At 49.0% G+C, this 20291-nt stretch overlaps 1 protein-coding gene across 1 annotated transcript in view; it reads left to right on the top strand.

Annotated features, from left to right (window-relative positions):
* The window catches only part of OLFM2 (olfactomedin 2), a 183133-nt gene that overhangs the window by 138762 nt on the left and 24080 nt on the right, over positions 1-20291 (top strand). The window contains exon 4 of the mRNA XM_084832262.1: positions 13365-13584. Within this exon, the coding sequence (XP_084688388.1) occupies positions 13365-13584 (220 nt within the window). The remainder of the gene's footprint in view (positions 1-13364; positions 13585-20291) is intronic.

Genomic DNA, 20291 nt, shown 5'->3' with positions numbered 1-20291 from the left:
GTCTTTATTGTTGATATTGACTGGCAGGGGCTCTCCAGGGCTTCAGATGGGAGCCTTTCCAGCCCTACCTAGAGGTACCATGGAAGCATGCACTGTACCACTGCATTACAGCCTTTCTCCACCAAGAATAGGGAGAGCAACGTGAAACACTTTGAACACCTGAAATGTGCTGTAGCGAAGATTGCTTGGTTCCCTTTGTCCACTATTCATCTCTGTCCTATGTCAAGTGGCAAGCTGGAGCCCTTGTCCTCAAGTAAATACTCTGCCTGGTAGATGAGTCAGCCTACTCCTTGATACAACAGGCTGGAGTGCTTATTCACAGTTACACCCATCCTGGGGCAGGCACAACAGCCAAATGTTTGATTTTGAAGCAAATCTTCAGGAGCAAATTAACGGCTAAGTAAGTTCTCATGTTTGCGAGGACTAGTGTTCTTTGTTATTTGTGTACACACACACACACACAAACACACACATCACAATGAAGGTAAGAAGTTGCCATATAGCAGGTCAGACTATTTATTTATCTAGCCCATTACTATTACTACTACTACTACTACTATTTGAATTTATGAGTTCAGCTGAAGCTCTCAGGGCAACATACATGATACAAACAAATATAATAGAACCAGTGTTAAAACATACAACAAAAGGAATTTAAAAGAATGTCTAGAAGAGAATTGTCTACTCTGCTGGACAGCAGCTCTCAGGGGTCTCAGGCAGAAGTCTTTCCCATGACTTGTTGCTTTTATTTTATTTTATTTTTTTATTTATTGCATTTATATCCCACCTTTTTTCCTCTTGCAAGGAACCCAAGGTGGCTGACATTATCCTCCTCCTCTCCATTTTATCCTCACAACAAAAACCCTGTGAGGTAGGTTGGGCTGAGAGTCTGTGAGTGGCCCAAAGTCACTGAGTGAGCTTCCATGGCCGAGTGGGGACTAGAACCCGGATCTCATGACTCCCAGTACAACACTCTCACCACTACACCACGCTGGCTGCTTGATCCTTTTAAAACTGGAGATGTCAGGGACTGAATCTGAGACTCAGTGTCTCAGCTCAGTTGTAGGGCATGTGCTCTACCACTGAACTATAGTAAGTGTCAGAGCCAGGCTGGTCATACCTTGAACCAGATCTGGAGTGAGTATTTTCAACTCTAGGGGTCTAGAAGACAGCAGAAGATACCGCTTTGGTGGCCAAGCAGTGGCAGAAGGCCAGACTCCTAGTTTCCATCCAGAGATTCCTAGATTCCAGTTTCCATCCATCTTCAACGTACATTCGGAGGCCATCCTCACAGGAGCACCTCGGGACTTCATGGAGACCATGGCCTCCTGGGAGCTGCACCATATTCTAACTGGGCCCACCCATGTAGCCGGTCATGCACTAGACCTTGTGTTTGTTTCTGGAGAAGCGGGGAGTGATCTGGAAGTCGGGGGTATATCCACCACCCCCTTGTCATGGTCAGATCACTATCTGGTGATGTTGGACTTCTCGGTTCCACAACCCCTCCGCAGGGGTGGAGGACCCATTAAAATGGTCCGCCCCAGGCGTCTTATGGATCCAAATGGATTCCTGAATGCGCTTGGGGATTCTCTGGGGCATGCCAACGGCCACTCGGTCGAGACCCTGGTGGGTGGCTGGAATGCCGCAATCACTGGGGCATTAGATCGGGTGGCTCCGAAACGCCCTCTCCCCCTGAACAGGGCTCGGACTGCACCATGGTTCAGTCCGCGGTTACGAGCTCTGAAACAGGAGGTGAGACGGCTAGAGCGCCGGTGGCGGAAGTCTCGCTCCAAAGACAATCAGACACGGGCTAGAGCTGTATCTTCAGCCTATCACGTGGCGGTGAAGGCAGCAAAAAAGGAATATTATGCTGCCTCCATCGCGTCTGCAGAGTGCTGCCCCAGGAGGCTGTTCCAAGTGGTCCGGAGCCTGGTCGGTCCTGTGGCTCCGGAACCACTGGAGCATTCTAAGGCCTCCTGTGAGGCTTTGGCAAGGCACTTTGCAGATAAAATTGATCAGATTAGGTGTGTTACTCTGCACACTGTGGATACAGTTAGTGAGCAAGAGGCGGCCTGTGGCAAACCGGTTTTGTGGGATCGGTTCCAGCTTCTTCCTCCTGATGAAGTGGACAAGGTGCTTTCATCTGTAAGGCCGACCACCTGCTTACTTGATCCTTGCCCATCTTGGCTCATTATGAGCTGCAGAGAGAGACTGGGTGAGGGGATCAAGGCGGTGGTGAATGCCTCCCTTGAGGAGGGAGTGATGCCATCAGCCCTCAAGGAGGCAGTGATAAGACCGCTCTTAAAGAAGCCCTCCTTGGATCCTCAAGTTCTGAACAACTTTCGCCCAGTCTCAAATCTGCCATTTTGGGGCAAGGTGATTGAGCGGGTGGTGGCGGTGCAGTTGAAGGCACACTTGGAAGAAACTGATTATCTAGACCCATTTCAGTCGGGCTTCAGGCCTGGGCATGGGACAGAAACGGCCTTGGTCGCCTTGGTGGATGATATGAGGAGGGCTCTGGATAGGGGTGAATGCTCCTTCCTTGTTCTCCTCGACCTCTCAGCGGCTTTTGATACCGTTGACCACGGTATCCTCCTGGACCGCCTGGAGGGGTTGGGCATTGGAGACACTGTATTGCGGTGGTTCCGGTCCTTCCTCTCCGGCAGGTACCAGAGGGTAGCACTGGAAGAGGAGGTTTCGGACCCATGGCCACTTACTTGTGGGGTGCCACAGGGTTCCATCCTCTCCCTGATGCTATTTAACATCTATGTGAAGCCACTGGGGGCTATCATCAGGAGGTTTGGGGTGCAGTGTCATCAATATGCGGATGACACGCAGCTCTACCTCTCATTCAAATCTTCACCAAGGTTGGCCGTAGAATCCCTGTCCAAATGTCTGGAGACGGTGAGTGGCTGGATGGGGAGGAATAAGCTGAAGCTGAACCCTGACAAGACCGAGGTACTTTTGGTGGGAGACAAGAGGAGGCTGGGGGATGTTGACCTGGTGTTGAATGGGGTACGGCTACCCTTGAAAGACCAGGTCCGCAGCCTGGGGGTCATTTTGGACTCCCAGCTGTCCATGGAGGCTCAGGTGTCAGCTGTGAGCCGGACAGCGCTGTATCACCTCCATCTGATACGGCGGCTGCGCCCCTTCCTTCCCGACCATCTGCTCCCATCGGTAGTACATGCCCTGGTTTCCTCTCGTTTAGACTACTGTAATGCGCTCTATGTGGGGTTACCCTTGAAGACGGTTCGGAAGCTGCAGCTGGTACAGAACGCGGCGGCTCGCCTGATTAAAGGCAGCCGCCGGCGAGATCACATCACTCCAGTGCTGAAGGAGTTGCACTGGTTACCAGTTGTTTTCCGGGCCAAATTCAAGGTGTTGGTTTTGACCTTTAAAACCCTATATGGTTCCGGCCCAGCCTATCTTAAGGAGCGCCTCCAGCAACACCAGACAGGCCGCTTAACAAGATCAGCCTCAGATGGCCTTCTCTCTGTCCCATCAGCCAGGACAGCTAGACTGGTGGGGACGAGGGAGAGGGCCTTCTCTGTGGTGGCCCCCACTCTGTGGAACTCCCTCCCTAGGGAACTCCGTCATGCCCCCTCTTTAATGAGCTTCCATCGTGCATTAAAAACGTGGTTGTTCAGGCAGGCATTTGGGGTGGGTTAGGGTATTTAAAAAAAAAAATTATGGTAAAATTTTATTGTTTTAAATTGTTTTATGGTGGGTTGTACATCGCCCAGAGTGGCTGGGTGACCAGTCAGATGGGCGATTAATAAATTTAATAAATAATAAATAAAGAGGCCTCTTGCTGCCTACTAGGGATGTACGAAAGTCACTTACCTTTTCGCAGGGGTGATTCGCGGTGGGGGGGAGGAGCTTCGCTTCTCCCCCCGAAGTTCAGGCGAAGGGGGGGAGGCACCTCGCCTCGCCCGGCCGAAATTCAGGCCGGGGAGAAGCGCCCCGTCTCCCCGGCCGCGAAAGAAAAAGTAAACAAACAAACAAACAAAAAACCCCGTGATAGGCTACGTAACGATTAACGTAGCCTATCACGGCTAGATTTCCAAAGTCAGCTGTGATAGGCTACATTAATCGTCACGTAGCCTATCACGGGTGACTTTGGGGGGAAAAAAAAGTGCGTACGCAAATGGCAGCGGCCCATGGGCGCCGCCATTTGCGTTCCTTATTTGGACAGGGGTAGTCTACGTAAAAATTTACGTAGACTACGGTGAAAATAAGGGAACGCTATTTGCGTTGCCCTTATTTTCGCCGTAGTCTATGTAAATCTTTACGTAGACTAGACGTGCCACAATAAGGAACGCAAATGGCGGCGCCCATGGGCCGCCGCCATTTGCATACGCGCTTTTTTTCCCCCCAAAGTCACCCGTGATAGGCTATGTGACGATTTACGTAGCCTATCACAGCTGACTTTGGAAATCTAGCCGTGATAGGCTACGTAAATCGTCACGTAGCCTATCATGGGTGTGTGTTGTTGTTTTTTTACTTTTTTATTTTGTAATGGCGGCAGCAGCGGCAGCCGGTTGGGAGACCGGCCGCCGCCCCCGCCCCTGACGAAACGCCGCCGAAACGCCGCTGGGACCCGCCGCCGAGAGGGACATTCACTGTAGGTAAGTCCCATCCCGGGGAGGGGCGGGGGGCTGGCAGAGAATTTCCCCAACACTTTCGGGGGGCCGAATGCCTCGGCGCTCGGCCTCCCAAAGACTCGTGGAGAAATTTTCCACCATCCATACTGCCTACCAGTCAGGGGGGCTGATGCTGCTCATCCTGTTTTCTGCTGTGCCTGAAGAGAGGTTTGGAGCATGAATACAAATAGTCCTGTGACCATGAAGCTCCTGGTGTAAGTCCTCATGCCTTTGATAGTATTTTTGGTTAGGTATTACCTTCTCAGGAACAAAAATCTGAAAAAATGGCTTCAGTTAGAGTGAGGTCAGGCATTTGCCAGTGTATCAGTTCAGGTTGCGGGCCCTGTTGCCTTCATGGCTTGAGTTGTGGCAATTGCTTCACATTGCTCAGTGTCACAGTTGCTTGGGTTGCAAGGTTCTACTTGGTGTCAGATCTCTAGCAAGGGCCTGAGTAGATCAGATTTTACAAGGAAGCCAGACAGGAATAGATCAGCATAACAGAAAGCTTCAAGTGGGGCTGGAAGCCAGACAATATTGTCTGTATGTTGCTCCAGCAAGGAGCAGATCAAGACTGAGCCTTAAATATGAGTTTAGCTTCCTTTAGGCTAGTGGGCCGCTCTTCAAGTACTTGAAAGGTTGTCACAGAGAGGAAGGCCAAGATCTCTTCTCGATCATCCCAGAGTGCAGGACACTGAATAATGGGCTCAAGTTACAGAAAGCCAGATTCTGGCTGAACATCAGGAAAAACTTCCTGACCGTTTGAGCAATACAACAATGGAATCCATTACCTAGAGAGGTAGTGGGCTCTCCCACACTGGAGGTGATCAGGATGAAGCTGGACAGCCACCTGTCAGGGATGCTTTGACTTAGATTCCTGAATTGAGCAGGAGATTGGACTTGATGGTCTTATAGGCCCCTTCCAACCCTACTATTCTATGATTCTATGACCGAGGCTTTGTCTCTTAAAGGGGCTGGTCTGTTGCAGCAACCTCAAGCTCCAGTGATGTGGGAGTATTGTGGCATGCTAGGGTCCTCATAGCTGGAGTCTTCGGAGTCTGAAGATGGTGATCCAACCTCTTCTGGATGCAGGGCAGCTGATCCCCTAGGATCATTCTGGGGAACTGGGTCCAGGGGAGGTGGAAGCCTAACGACACTGTTCCATGACTGAATCCACCTGAACTGTTAGCTCTGGAGCTTCGTCTTCTGAGGACAAAAGGTCAGGGTTCCCTGAGGATGGGGGTTCGGGGTCCTGGTCCAAGACAGGTAGGCACTTATACATTGCCAAAAAAGAGGAAACACACCATCCAAAAAGCGGGCCCATATTTACATGGATTGATTTATATGTATAGCTGCACACTAGAAAACAATGGCTATAATTTAATTGGAAATACCATACATCTCTCCATAGTGGGGAAGAACTGTGACCTGTGTGCAGGCTGCTCAGACTGCTGTCCAGGTGCTAATGGTTGCTGAGCCTCATGAAGGCCCTGCTCTCCCATCTTATTGTTCTTTATCTTTAAACCAGACTTTGACCAGGTAGGCCTTCAAATAGAGGGCATCTTGAAATAGAGGACAGCCCTTCAAATAGAGGAGTGTCCTCTCTGAAGACACATGGCCCCCAATTTCCCAGGGCCCAAAGACTGGCAAAGGGCCTGCCATCCAAGAAGATCAGAGACACCATAAGCGCATTCTCTTTTCCAGATTAAGGGGGTCCGCTAATGGTGCTGGTCTACGGGTCCCCCGAGATCCTGGAGCCAGCCTGCCACCATTCACGACATTTGTGGATCACTGTCCTGTTCATTACACTCACATAGAGAGGTACGGACTATGCAAAATCCACTCCATCTGTTTTCCGCGCATTGGTAGGCCCCTTTTGTTCCATCGTCCACTCACAGCCAGATACAGATTTTTTATTGTGCGGAAAATTATGCAAATAATTCCGTAAGAGGGTTCGCAACAATTTACATAACTTACATCAGTATGTAACACTTAACATATTGTCCCCCATTCCATTCAACTTTTCCCGTGTGTATTTACCAGTCTCAGCAGAAATGTGCATATTTTCCTACAAATACGCATAAATGTTGGGAAAGTTGGGGGGGAGGGGAGATCTGGACTCTGCGTGGCCTAAGGAGATCAGTCAGATTCTTAGATATCCGAGCTCATTTTTGTCCATCTCAAATTTCTCCAGCATCTCTACACTCGCACTTTTTGCTGAGCTAACACACCAAGGTATCTTCAGTGTTTTCTCATATTCTACAAGGACTGCACCTTGCCATGCACATGCATCAGCATGACCTCCACAGTGCACGTGCAGCCACCATTCTTACTGCTCTTCTCCTCCGCCACCGCAATCGCATCCTGCTGTTTTATTTGGAGCCCTCCTCCTCGCCATGTGTGCAAAGATCAGCAAGCTCAGCTCTTCCCCGCCCCCACTTCCCTTCCACATCACTTGCATTTTCTGTTCCAAAGCCTGCCCTTCCATTGTTGCTCTTTGTTCACGACCTGCTCCCCATTTTCACTCTCAGCCAAGGTCATAAAAAATGCAGCAGCAATTTGTCTCCTGCCTTTAAGCCTCTCAGCTTGCCATCAGCCACACACAGCCGGCCCTCCCCAGCAAGTGAGTTCTGGCCTTTAAAGTTCAGAAGACAACGCAGGAATTGCCAAAGGCCAGTGGCAACTGGCACCTGCGTCGCGTCTCACCTTTGGGTATCAGACGGCTGAAACTGTGGAGGCCCCCAGCAGCACGAGGCAGGATCCGCAGAATCTCAGCATGCTGTGGATGGAAGTGTTTGGGGGCAGGAACCTGGCTCACGTTCCCCGCTGGCCATTCCACCAAGGTGAACCCTTCTCATATTCTATGGTTATTTGAGAAAGAGAGAAAAAGAGAAAGAGAAATCCATCCACCACGCTATTCTTGACTTTAATTTTATAATTAATACCATACTTTTAATTTTATTATTAAAGTGATGATTGTAATTTTATAATTTCATAATTTTTATTTCATTTCATAATTTCATAATTTTTGCTTTATACTTTCATAATTTTGCTTTACAATTTCATAGTTTTAATTTTAGAAATTCCATAATTTTATAGACCTCCTTTCCCCTTCAATTATCATTATTTTCCACCCAGCCTGTGCCGGGCATCCATTTCTTTTTGCCACTGGGCCCACTGACTGGAGGAGGGAACTGCATACAGTTCAAGCTGAGAGATTTATCATTACAGAGCAGTAGCATCCTAGTCCTGGCAATCATGTGATCCCAGAGGGCCAATCCCAGGCAGTCACTGCCAGTTTGTAAACCTCCAAGATCTGCCGCTGGCCTCCCTCAGGAGCAAACTGGATGTGATGCAGAAGGTCAGCAATTCAAATCTCCCATGTTATTCTCCCCTCCTCTTTTGTCTTATTAATTTTCAGCTCCATGTGGCTGCTTTGAAGATCAGGGACGCAGGGTGCTCTGGGAATTTAACCCTTTCCTCGTTGGCCCTTTTCCGGATGTAAAGATCACCCTTTCAGAAGCTGCTGTTGGCTCTTTGCGGGGTGCGGGAGAGGAATGGCATTTGAAAAGGCAATGGAGGAAAGGATTAAAATTAGGCCTGTGGGCCAAATCCAGCCCATGTGGGGGCTCAATTTGACCCTCCACCTGCTTTCCCTCACCCCACCCAACTGCTGATTTTGGGGTGGTTTCCCAACTTCTAAAAGGCAGACACACCTCTCCTAAGGCTTAGTTACTGGCAGTGAGAGCTTTCAGCTGAAATATCCTGGTATTTTTGGCCCCACCCCTTTTGCCTTCAGCCCTGCCCACCATGGGAATGCGGCCCCCGAGAGCTTGTCCAAAATTGAATTCAGCCCTTAGTCTGGAAAAGGTTCTACACCCCTACTATAAAGAGTTCCTTGATCTTTAGAAAAGCACATGGGTCCATATCATTCCAATTTGGCCCTCAGTTTGCCCCCAGACTCTTGCCCCTCAGTGACCTTTGATGGTGCTTGGACCAGAATGTCTGGCAGGCTATGATGCAGTTGTGCAAGGCGTGGAGCTTCTGTCCATTGCAAAAAAAGAAGTGTGTGTGGGGGAGGGGGTGGCGGGATACTTGCTATCCCTTGGTAAAGGTCTACAAAACTCTAATCCTAACCCTTTGAAGAAGGCTGGCTAACATCCCCATTTTTAATCCTTCAGAAGCATAGATGTTGCCTTTCCTTGCTTGAAGGGATCTCTGCACCTCAAGTTTATCGCGCATTCATGGTTGCTCACTCACTGAATTGTGCGGGGCCATTACATGACGTCGTCATTGGCCGGTCATTATTCCACTGTTTCCTCTCACCTATCCTGTGTTTTCCTCAAATGGAAAAAATGAGGTATTTTTTTCCAGATATTCGCAAATGGAGCACCATGTCGTCCCTGTGTATTTCTCCCCTAGTGTGAATGAAGTGTTGAGTACAGCTGTTGGGGGCACGGTCATGATGTCGACGGTGATGAAGGTCTGATGGGCATTCAGCCTTCCTGCTCCTGCGCCATTTTGGCTCCTCGCCATTTTCAGCCTGCCTGTTCAAAACAGAGAGGCAGAGCGGCAGTGGGGGGCGGGGTGGCAGAGCGGAGAAGCAGCAGAGCGGCTGAGTGGCAAGGACTGGCCAAAAGCTTGGAAGAGGGAGGCAGGGCCCAGGGAAATTGGGGGGGGGGCTGTCCGCGTGTCAGTCCCCATCCACCAGTAATGCGCAAGGGGAGGGAAAGGGGCAGGAACCCAGGAGCAAGTATTGCTGAACCTGGAGCGTGTGCAATGCCTCTTCATGGAAGCATAACGCTATGGGAATGCCCATCTACAGAGAAGGAAGTGCGTCTAAGGGGAATCAGTTGTGATCCTGCATTTAAAATGGAAGTGGAAATCCCTGTTTTAAATGCCAGATTTTAGGCTGGTGTAGAAATCCCCCAAGTCTCACTCACCACCCCGAACAAATGAGAAATGTTATTCAGGGCTGTAGTGAGCAATTAGATGGTGCTTTTAAAGTGTGTGGAAGAAGCAGAATTAGCTGAGCATCATAATTATTATTAACTTTGGATCCAGGAGACAAAGGATGCCTGGTGCATGTTGATGAATCCCTAACCATATGCCGGGCACTCTGTCATCATTAACGGGGCCTGTGGTAAACAGTGTACGACGAGCCCTTTGATCTTCATTAGGGTGAGGTGAAGGAGAACAGTGCCATGTCCCCATGTCTTGATGGGAAGAGAAGCCAGCTGAGGTTGTGCCACAGTTTGGTAACACAAAAGGTCAGGACGGATGTCTCATCTGGTATTATTCAGGGCCCCTGTGCCCTAGCAGAGTCCGCCCACTTCTGACACCTCCATGGGCTCTTTTTAAAAAGGGTGGTGATGGTGGGGAACTCAATCTTGCTGGCTTCTGGCAGCTACCATTTTTCTCTTTGATGATGTCTTGGAAGATGACTCAAATCTTGGGGCACTGTGGGAGGCAATGGTGGCTGCCACAAAAACATTTGAAGTGGCCATTTCCTCTCTGTCTCTCTCACACACATACAATGCCCCAGAAGTTGAGTTAACGTCCAAGGCATTCCTGGGGAGTCTCTCTCTCTCTCTCTCACGCGTGCGTGCACACACACACACACACACACACACACACTGTCCCAGAAGGTGAGTTAATGTCAAGGGTATTTCTGAGGGTGGCACTGTTCTACTTTACAGAAGACAGTTCTCTATTTGAAGAGCTGTCAGAGGGCAGTCCCCTGTATGAAGGTGTCCTCTCTTTGATGGGTGGCAAGTCCAAGTCTGGCGTGAAGTTGAAGAACCATAAGAAGGGAGAGCATCAGGGGCCTTGAAGTTGCCCAGCAACAGCACATGGACAGCAGACTGAGCCAGGCACGCAGGTCACCTTTTCAGTCTTCTGCGCTATGATGAGCTGTACTGAATTTCTATTTAAATTATATTATTTCTAAATGTGCATTTATACAGATACATTAACATATGCAACTGCCATGCAGATCAGTGTCCTATTCTGTTCTCTTTTTTGGAGATGTATAAGTGGCCACCCTACCCATGAACGCCATGGGGCCTGGCATTGTAGGACTGGTGCCCCAGCAGACACCACTTTGCCAAGGGCCTCCTCAACCCTGGGGCCAGCCCTCCACATGTTGCTCACCTGCAAGGCTTCTTCGTACATGGGCAGGGCCGACTAAGTGTGACTCTCATTTGTCGCTTCCTCTAAGGAGCTCAGGGAAGCATGCATTGGGTCATCCCTTTATGTCCTCACAACAGCCCTGTGAGGTAGGTTAGGCTGAAAGAGAGTGGCTGGCCCAAGGTCACCCAGGGAGCATCATGGCTGAGCATAGGGCAGAAGAAGCCAGGTCTCCCCAATCTAAGCAGTAAGACTGGCTCTCCAGTGTAAGGCCGACTTCCAGGGAGAGGCATGGACTGTTGTGTCTCACTGCCTTTTTCCAACAATATTGCTTTTTGACACTATATTCCCTTCCAGTTGCAGCAGTTTGTGATTGCATTCTGTCTATATACATTTGCTGCTTTCATGTGGGAGTTAGGTGCTGCATTATATTTCAGCAGAGGAGCAAGGCCCAAGGATAGGCTTGAAACCGGAGACAAAAAGAAGTGTGGTTTTTCCCCCATCTTTCCAGAGCGTTTCTCTAGTTAAGGGCTCAGTCCTATGGGGACAGTTGGCTGCCTCTGAATTCAGAGGTGACCGACTATCCAATGCAGGGCAGGCGGAATGCAGAGGGGATCATCTCCTCTGTGCTCCAGCTGCCCTGCATTTGTGGCTAGACAGCCAATTTTAGCCGTCTAGCCATGGGACCTCAGAGCATGGGGTGGGGCGGCAGGACAACACATAGGAAGCGTCATACCAGCGCTTCTGCACTCCCTGCCTCTCCCCGCCGCCAGGAACGCCCCCCTTTGCCCTGCTCTGTGCAGCTCTTCCAAGCGTGGAGCCTGGGAACAATCCGTGCCACCTACAAGGCAGTGGGGGAGGGGTGGGGAGGCGGTTCTCTGGGAAGTGACCTCAGAGCGCGGGCTCCAAGGTCAGTTCCCACGAACCGACCAATCCTATGGCCATCTAGCCACTGACTAGCGACCATAGGATTGCGCCCTAAACTAATTAAGCCCCATGTTCAAGGGACTTCGGATAGCACATTAGAACAGGGGTGGGCAGAGCATAGGTGGGGATCTACTGGGAGATCTCTGGTTGATTTGCAGTAGATCAGTGAGAGTTTCTGACTCCTAGTTATCTAACAAGAGCAACAGTAAGAATGCTGTTTCCCCTTAAGTTAGGTTGCTGAAGAAGACTGCTTGTAGGGAGCTCGGTTCTGGTACTGGTCACAAATTTCTAGGCTGAGAATAGGCTCAGGGGCACCCCGTGCTTTAATTCTTAGCATATGTCCATTGCCTGAGTCACTATTTTACATTGGGTCCATTTAGTGGATCTCAGAGTTCTGGTGAAACACAAAGTAGATTCTGCAAGCCTGCAGTCTGTCCAACACTACATTAGAATGCGTTATGCATCTTTCCCCCTTTTCTGTAAAATGGGTATGGGGATCAACCAATGCAGGCTGGTGGCACTGTTTTCAGTGGGGCTGTGATCCCATTCTGGGTTTCAGTCAGAACCAGCGAGAACTCTAAAGAAGCTATCCAAGGTGCCGAACCCTATCACCAAACTGGGTTCAGCACCTTGGATAGCTCCTTTAGAGTTCTGGCTAGTTCTGACTGAAACCCAGAATGGATTCACAGCCCCACTGAAATTAGAGCCACCTGTCTCACTGGGATCAACTCTTCTATAATGGTGCCTAGTATGTAAAAATCCATGCCCCGAGAGGTCAGATACCTTCTTCGCAGGTATTCCACTGATGACTGAAAATGCTCTTATTCTGGCAAGCTTTTTTAAAATTTCTGCTACTTAGATTTCTAATGTAATCGATCTCTCTGTCGGTTATTACTCTGTCAATATTTTTCTCTGCTGTTTTGATCCTTTTTTTTTTTTATTGGATTACTAATGTTTCCATTTTTTCTTTTATTGATGTTAGCCACTTTGGAGACCACCGTATGAAGGGAGAATGCATTTTTATCATCATCATCATCATCCCAGTATTCAGACTTTAAATGGAGAATTATGTTGTAAATATGCATACCAAATTTCATTGTAATATCTCAGTGCTGGCGGGAGATGCCCCATGATGTAGGATGGTGTCCTGATTATAAACAACAGCCCTCATTCTGAAACCTCAATCTTCGAGTCAGATATGAAATTACCATGGGCTTTTCTTGGTTTTGCTCATTTGTTTTTACAGCTTTTCTGGATACACTGGGAAAGGGTGTGGGTGTCAAGCTGGTCGTTGAACATACTTGCTTCCTGAAAAATCATACCAAATTTCATGCCAATATCTCAGTCTTCAAGGGGATCTCATCTTGTAAACCAGGCATAGAGAATGTGGTGCCTACAGGTACCAGTGTGACCGCAGGCACTTTCCTTGATGCCCACCAAGACATCCTACTCCTCCCAATTGTTATTTTAAAAATATGTTAATATTTTCTTAGTGGCATCTGGGATTGCTTCAAAATGCAGTGGAAGTCTGTAGCTGCTGCTAGGGATGTTGGAGAAAACTACGACGGAGTCATATCTGTGAATCTGACCTGCAGTGGACCGGCTTTTTCTGAGTCCTCTTCTCCCCATCCCCCCATTTGACTGGATTTCTCATTTCCCTGTTGGCAGGAATTGAAGGACAAAATGACAGAGCTGATGCCACTTATCCCTGTGCTGGACCAGTACAAGTCAGACACTCGGACCATCGTGCAGCTCAAAGAGGAGGTGCGGAACCTTTCGGGCAGCCTGCTGCAGATCCAGGAAGAAATGGGCGCCTATGACTATGAAGAGCTCCAGCAGCGGGTGCTGGTCCTGGAAGCACGCTTGCACGCTTGCATGCAGAAGCTAGGTAGGGAATCTTGTGGCTCCTTTTCTCTTCTTTTGGGCCAATCACACATTAGGAACATAGGAAGCTGCCTCATACTGAGTCCGTCCCTCCAATGGTCCATCTAGCCCAGTATTGTTGACCCTGACTGGCAGCGGCTCTCAAAGGTTTCAGGCAAGATTCTTCTCTCCTAGCCCTACCTGCAGATGCCAGGGATTGAGACTGGGACCTTCTACATGCAAAGCATGTGTTCTACTGCTGAGCTATGGCCCTTCATGCTCATCCTCTCTGTGAGGTTGTACATGAGTTCAAGCCTCCTTCTGCTACATTGACCTCTGGATCTGGGGATTGGGGGGGAGTCTCCTTTCCCTCCACAACCAATACAGCTGGCCATAGATGAAGAGCAATCCCAGTCCTGCTTTACCACCTTGACATGTCCAATGTGCGCTGCCATCTTGGAACCGTGGACATGACACGGAGGTAAAGGAAGGTGCTAGCCATCTAAGGGCCGCCTGTATTGGCAATGGAGGGATGAGAATGACTCCATGTCAGGATGTGGTGTCATTCCCATTGGGCAGCCTTCTCTGACCTGGTGGCCTCCAGATGTATTAGACTACAGCTCCCATCAGTCCCAGCCAGCATGTTCAATGATCAGCTGTCCTGGGAGTTTTAGTCCAAAACATTTGAAGAGCACCATGTTGATGAAAGCTGTCATGGGGCATTATGTCTAAAATAACACAGAGAATGCCACTGTGCTGTTGAGGTCATCCACTCCAGTGGGAAAATGTGGGTGGGTTTTGGGTTTTGTTTTTTGGTAAAAAAAAACAACCACCATACTCAGCCACCTTGTGTTTAAAACAAGCCCACCCCCACCTGAAAATTCTTTGAATTTGCCCACCCACCCCCTGAAAGTCACAGATATCCCTCCCCAACTTTCACAGGGGCTGAACGGCCCCACAAAAGTGTTGAATTTGTGTGTGTGTTGGGGGGGGGGGGTATAATCGTCTCAGCCTTCGTTCAGGATGCCTGTCACTGGGAAATCCTTTTTTGGCTTGACTGAGTTCTGTAGCGGGTGTGACTTGCTTTGTGTCTGCGAGCCAAGCTGCAGGATGTTTCTCCAGGAACCTTTTGGCACTGGGGGGGGGGGGGCTTGCAATTTGTACAAATTATGACCAAATTTGCACGAATCAGGCCAAATTTGCACGGATCACATGATTTGGCAGTAATTTGTGTAATTTGTGCAAATTGCTTGGATATTTGCACAAATTGCAGGGGGTGTTCCCATGGAGAATGACCTTGTGAGCTGTATTGGGAAGTTTCACAGGCCAAGGATTGATTGTGTGAATCAGCCTTTAGGCATGCAGTGAGTGTCAGTGCAATGTTATACGAAACGTCATCGAGTCCATATGTTCTAGGGACCTCCATTATATCTGATCTATAAGGCACAGTTCTCTCTCTCAGTTGCCCTATTTTCTTGTTTTTGGCATTTTCTTCTTCGTTGCCAGACAGTTTGCAGATGTGCAGATCAGTACATCTGCAAAAACAATGTGGACATGCCCAAACTTGTACTTGATTTCATTCAGGCTGGCTTGCTTCTAGAAATTATGCCTACTAGGGGGCCACCTTTCCAGGACAAAACACAGAGTGGAACAAGAAGGTTCTCATCTTCTCCAAACTTGTAGAGAGGGGAAGGTTTAGTAGTTGCATTTTCTTTTGCCTGGCAAGGGTGCCCCCTAGAGGGTTCTTCTGGCTTGTGAATAAGAGAAATGAGGTATTGCTGATAAGCAGGAAGCTCATCCTTCCTTGTTTTGACTTTAAAAGGAAAGAAAGAAAGAAAGAAAGAAAGAGAGAGAGAGAGAGAGAGAGAGAAAGAAAGAAAGAGAAAGAAAGAAAGAAAGAAAGAAAGAAAGAAAGAGTAGCTTGTTTTATCACAGCAAGAGATTGCCATCATTTTAATATTTTTCATAGGGTGGATGTCTAAGATTGTAAGAGTGCAAGGGCTGGATTAGACCACAGGTCCATATGGCCCAGCATCCTGTTTCCAACAGTAGCCACTCAGATGCTTCTGGGAAGCCTACAGAAAGGGCATGAAGGCAGCAGCTCTCCCGTTTTGTCCCAAGCATCTAATTCTCAGGCATACTGCCCCTGAACATAGAGGTTCCATTCAGGTAACTTGAGTGTTGAAATAACTTTCCCATACCATTCTAATGATGGAGAGGGGCGGTGTGCAAATAAAAGAATGGAGAATGAAAGTAATTCTCCTCTAGTGGGTTTGTGTTGCAGTCTGCTCCCGTGGGAATTACAATTTGAGTAGGGGAAGGTAGATTTCCTTAGGGATACTATTTTGCCCCTGGTATTGCAATTGGAAAATCCAAATGTTGGCACTCAGATTCATGAAGCATGAGATCCCATGCTGAGATTTTATCAGGTTGTTATACACACACACACGCACACACACAATATTGTCCCACAAGAATTCAGGATATTTGCCAGGTTTTGGATTCTGGTGAACTTCAGCTTTCCCCAACCTAGCGCCCTCCAGATGTTTTGGACTACACCTCCCATCAGCTCCAGTGAGCATGGCTAGTGTTTAGGGATGATGGGAGTTGCAGTACAAAACTTTTGAAGGGCACCAGCTTGGGGAAGGCTGATCTATTCCATCTAGATTCGAAACACGAAAGAATGGAGATTTGAATTGGGCTGTTGAAATTTGAGGGAAGTGGTTGCTCTTTACAGCAGAGATTCATCATAACAGTCAACTTCCCATTGTTTGTGAGCTGATTATCTGGTTTACGGATTAACGATACTGAGAGCTCTCCAGCTCTGAGCTGCGTGTGGGTGGTGAATCCTTCCTTCTGCCTGCGGCGGAGCCGAGGTAGGAAACCCATGCTCTGTTATTATTGTTGTTGTTACACTTACAGCTGTCAGTGTGCATGACACTTTACAAGATTAAATAAAACAGTGCCCTGCTATAAGCTCAGAGGACTTTAATACTAGGCAAATAAAAAAGGAAGAAGGAAGGAAGGAAGGAAGGAAGGAAGGAAGGAAGGAAGGACAGACACGGGGTTGAAAACAGAAGCACCAGCCAGCGCAATTTCTCCCGTGACCTAAATTTCATAGAATTTCAGCCTGCAATCAAGACAAATAACAGAGTGTGCTGCAAACAGAGATCAAGAGTGTGCACCAGTGACAAAGAGGACAGTGAATGCGTTTGATAAAGATAAACTGAGGAGCACACAGCATGTATCAACCCACATCCCTATCAGCTCTGTACCTCCTCCACCCCCTCTCTTCTCTTCATCTGTTGTCAGCATTTGATGTCATTGGGGAAACCTTTTTCAACCATCTCTTGATGCCTACAGCAACCTTCCCCAACATGGCACCCTGCAGGTATTTTGGACTACAACTCCCATCAGCCCCAGCCAGCATGGCTAGTGAGTAGGGATGATCAGAGTTGTCGTCCAAAACACCTGGAGGGTGCCACATCGGGGAAAGCTGGCTTACAGTGTATGGACGGAACCCTGGTTCCCCCCTTCCTTGGCCCATAAAACCCCCATTGGCTTGAAGTGCAAGGCAACATGAACAAAGCCCTGCCACTGAACGGGGTGGGTACTGCAAGCTTAGAAGCTCACTGCAAGCACTATGGTTTCTTCAACAGCATACAGTCTAGCAGAGCACCCGTAAGCCATCCAGGCCAGGACCGTAGCTCAGTGGGTACAGCCCCTGCTTTGCATACAGAAGGTCCCTGGTTTGATCCCCGTTATCTCCAGGTAAGGTGAGGGAAGAATCCCACCTGAAACCCTGGAGAGCTGGTGCTGCCAGTCAGAGTAAACAATATTGGGCTAGATGGTCTGACCCAGCATAGGGCAGCTTCCTGTGCTCCAGCTGAGTCACACGTTGGTGGGGGCACCACGGTTGCTCCTCCTGCCGCTTTTTACGGTGGTTTTCTGGTGACTGGGGGCTCACAAGAAGATGGGAGGGTAATGTTATTCCTGTCTTCATTCACATGCTTCAAAAGGCAAAGCGATACATCTTTCCTGATGCCCTTTATAGTTACACCCAGGCATCTTTGCTTTGCCTTTTCACCTGCTCGTTGGGTCCCCCCCCACACACACACACACAGTAATGGCACAGGGAAAACACAGATGTTGATCTCGATGGTCATTGTCTATCGATTTCTCATATTGAAATGTGCAAGCTTGATTTGGGAGAAACTGGCATCAACTGGCTAAGAAAGCTGAAACTCGGAAACAGAGAGCTACCGTTTAGTCTGAGTCCCTTTATATACTCTCTGTAAAGCCCTCCCTGCTCCAGCCCTGACAAAGCAGGGCTTAGGGTGGTGTGGCGGCAGGGCTGTTGCCAGTCGCATAGCTAAGGAGAGGGCTTACAAAAACTTGTAGGACTGGTCTAGTATTAGGCAGAGCGGAGCAGCTGCCTCAGAGTTGGATGCCGGGGGGCAGGGAGAAACGGCAAGGTGTTGGAAGGCAGGCCTGTCTGTGCCATGTGGCCGGTAAGGTGGTCGTGTATCCAGTGGAGGCTGGTGGCTCCGATGTCAGTGGGGCTATGATTCCGCTCTGGTTTTCAGTCAGAACCAGCCAGAACTCTAAAGGAGCTCTCCAAGGTGCTGAAACTATTGTGTGGCAAGGCTCCAGCACCTTGGATGTCACCTTTAGTGGTCTGGCTGGTTCTGACTGAAACCCGGAGTGGATGCACAGCCCCACTGACATGGGAGCCACCAACCCCCACTGCTGCCTTACAGAGGAGGGGCCTCTATTTGGAGGGCTGTCAGAGGTGATTGGACAGTGTCCTCTATTTGAAGGACTATCCAGGCCACGCCCAGTTTCAACAGAAAGAACCAGAAGGAGGGAGAGCAGGGAAGGGACCTTGAAGCTGCCCATCAACAGTGAGCCCCTGGGCAGCAGAACAAGCAGGAGGACAGGGCACCTAGTGGTCACAGTCCTCCCGATGATGGGATGGATTTTATTTATATTTCTGTTACAGTAATGATTTCGAAATTTGCATGTGTGCATGTAAATCAGCACATGCAAATTCTGTGCACATCGGCATAATCTTTCATTCTCCTTTTTCGATGGGGATGCACTTCCCTTTGGGAGGGTGATCCAGAAGTGGCCACCTGAGTGGCCTGTCCTGGGCCCCCCAAGCTAGAGCACTGTCCGCAGGTGCACTGGGGGATGTTGTCCCATCGCTGGTGGTGAAGGATGTTTCTGCTGCCAGTCTGGTCAGCTGCTATACATAGACTGGGAGAGAGGGGGCCGTCTGGCGCTTTGCTTCAGACGGCATATGGTCTTGGGCCAGCCCTGGAAAACATGCAGAGCAGGGGTGAGAAGTCTTTGGCTCTTCTTCCAGATGGACTCCAACTCCCATCAGCCCTCATTTCATAGAATCATAGAATAGTAGGGTTGGAAGGGGCCTACAAGGCCATCGAGTCCAACCGCCTGCTCAGTGCAGGAATCCAAGTCGGAGCATCCCCGACAGGTGGCTCTCCAGCCTCGTCTTGAATGCCTCCTGTGTAGGAGAGCCCACCACCTCCCTAGGTCATTGGTTCCATTGTCGTATTGCTCTAACAGTTAGGAAGTTTCTCCTGATGTTCAGCTGGAATCTGGCTTCCTGTAACTTGAGCCCATTATTCCGTGTCCAGCACTCTGGCATGATCGAGAAGAGATACTGGCCTTCCTCTCTGTGACAGCCTTTCAAGTACTTGAAGAGCGCTATCTTATCTCCCCTCAGTCTTCTCTTCTCAAGGCTAAACATGCCCAATTCTTTCAATCTCTCTTCACAGGGCTTTGTTTCCAGTCCCCTGATCATCTTTGTTTCCCTCCTCTGAACCCTCTCCAGCTTGTCTGCATCCTTCTGAAAATGTGGTGCCCAGAACTGGACACAGTACTCCAGAGGAGGCCTAACCAGTGCTGAGTAGAGGGGAACTAGTACTTCCCGGGATTTGGAAGCGATGCTTCGATTAATGCAGCCCAAAATAGCATTTGCCTTTTTTGCAGCCACATCACGTTGTTGGCTCATATTCAGCTTCTGATCGACAACAATTCCAAGATTCTTCTAGCTTGTAGTGTTGTTGAGCCACGTATCCCCCACGTATCCCCCAGTTTGCATAGCCAGGGGTCAGAGATGGTAGCAGTTGTTGTCCAGCAACATCTGGAGAGCTGCAGGTTCCCCAGCCCTGATATAGAAGGACTTTGCCTCTGCCCCAGCTCATTTGGAGTCGGGAAGCTTCCCCAGATTTGATCAGAGAAGTTTGGGGATTGTCACCCACACAGTTGCCTGCAATCTTTGGGGCAACGTTGTGCACTTCCTTCTCATGGCTAGTACTTAGACTTTCAAAAGTAGATTAAATGTCAAGGTTGCAGCAGAAAGCACACCACTAAAGCAGAGGTGCCCAAATGAAAGCAAAACAAAAACAAAAGACAGTTTAGGACAGCGGTCTGCAATCTGGTTTGGACTACAGCTCCAATAATCCCTCCCATTAGCCATGCTGGCTGGTGATGATGGGAGTTGTAGTTCAAAACATTTGGAGGGCACTGGGATGCCTTCTCCTGGTTTTGACTCAGCTGTAGTGGACACAGTGCCCCCAAAAGACAGAACCCTCGCTGTAGTTTAGGAATGTTTGCTTGCCTTCACTCATTGGATGGCCTGCCAACTCCACCCACAGGATAGCCATCTGTGTATGACAGGGCTTCTCAAAATGTCTCATAGATCCT

Source organism: Heloderma suspectum, chromosome 2 (assembly GCF_057233095.1).
Source record: "Heloderma suspectum isolate Gila_16-S chromosome 2, 16-S_ref, whole genome shotgun sequence".
NCBI classification, from domain to species: domain Eukaryota; kingdom Metazoa; phylum Chordata; class Lepidosauria; order Squamata; family Helodermatidae; genus Heloderma; species Heloderma suspectum.
The sequence above is the reverse complement of the archived record's forward strand: the minus strand, read 5'-3'. Positions and strand labels throughout refer to the sequence as shown.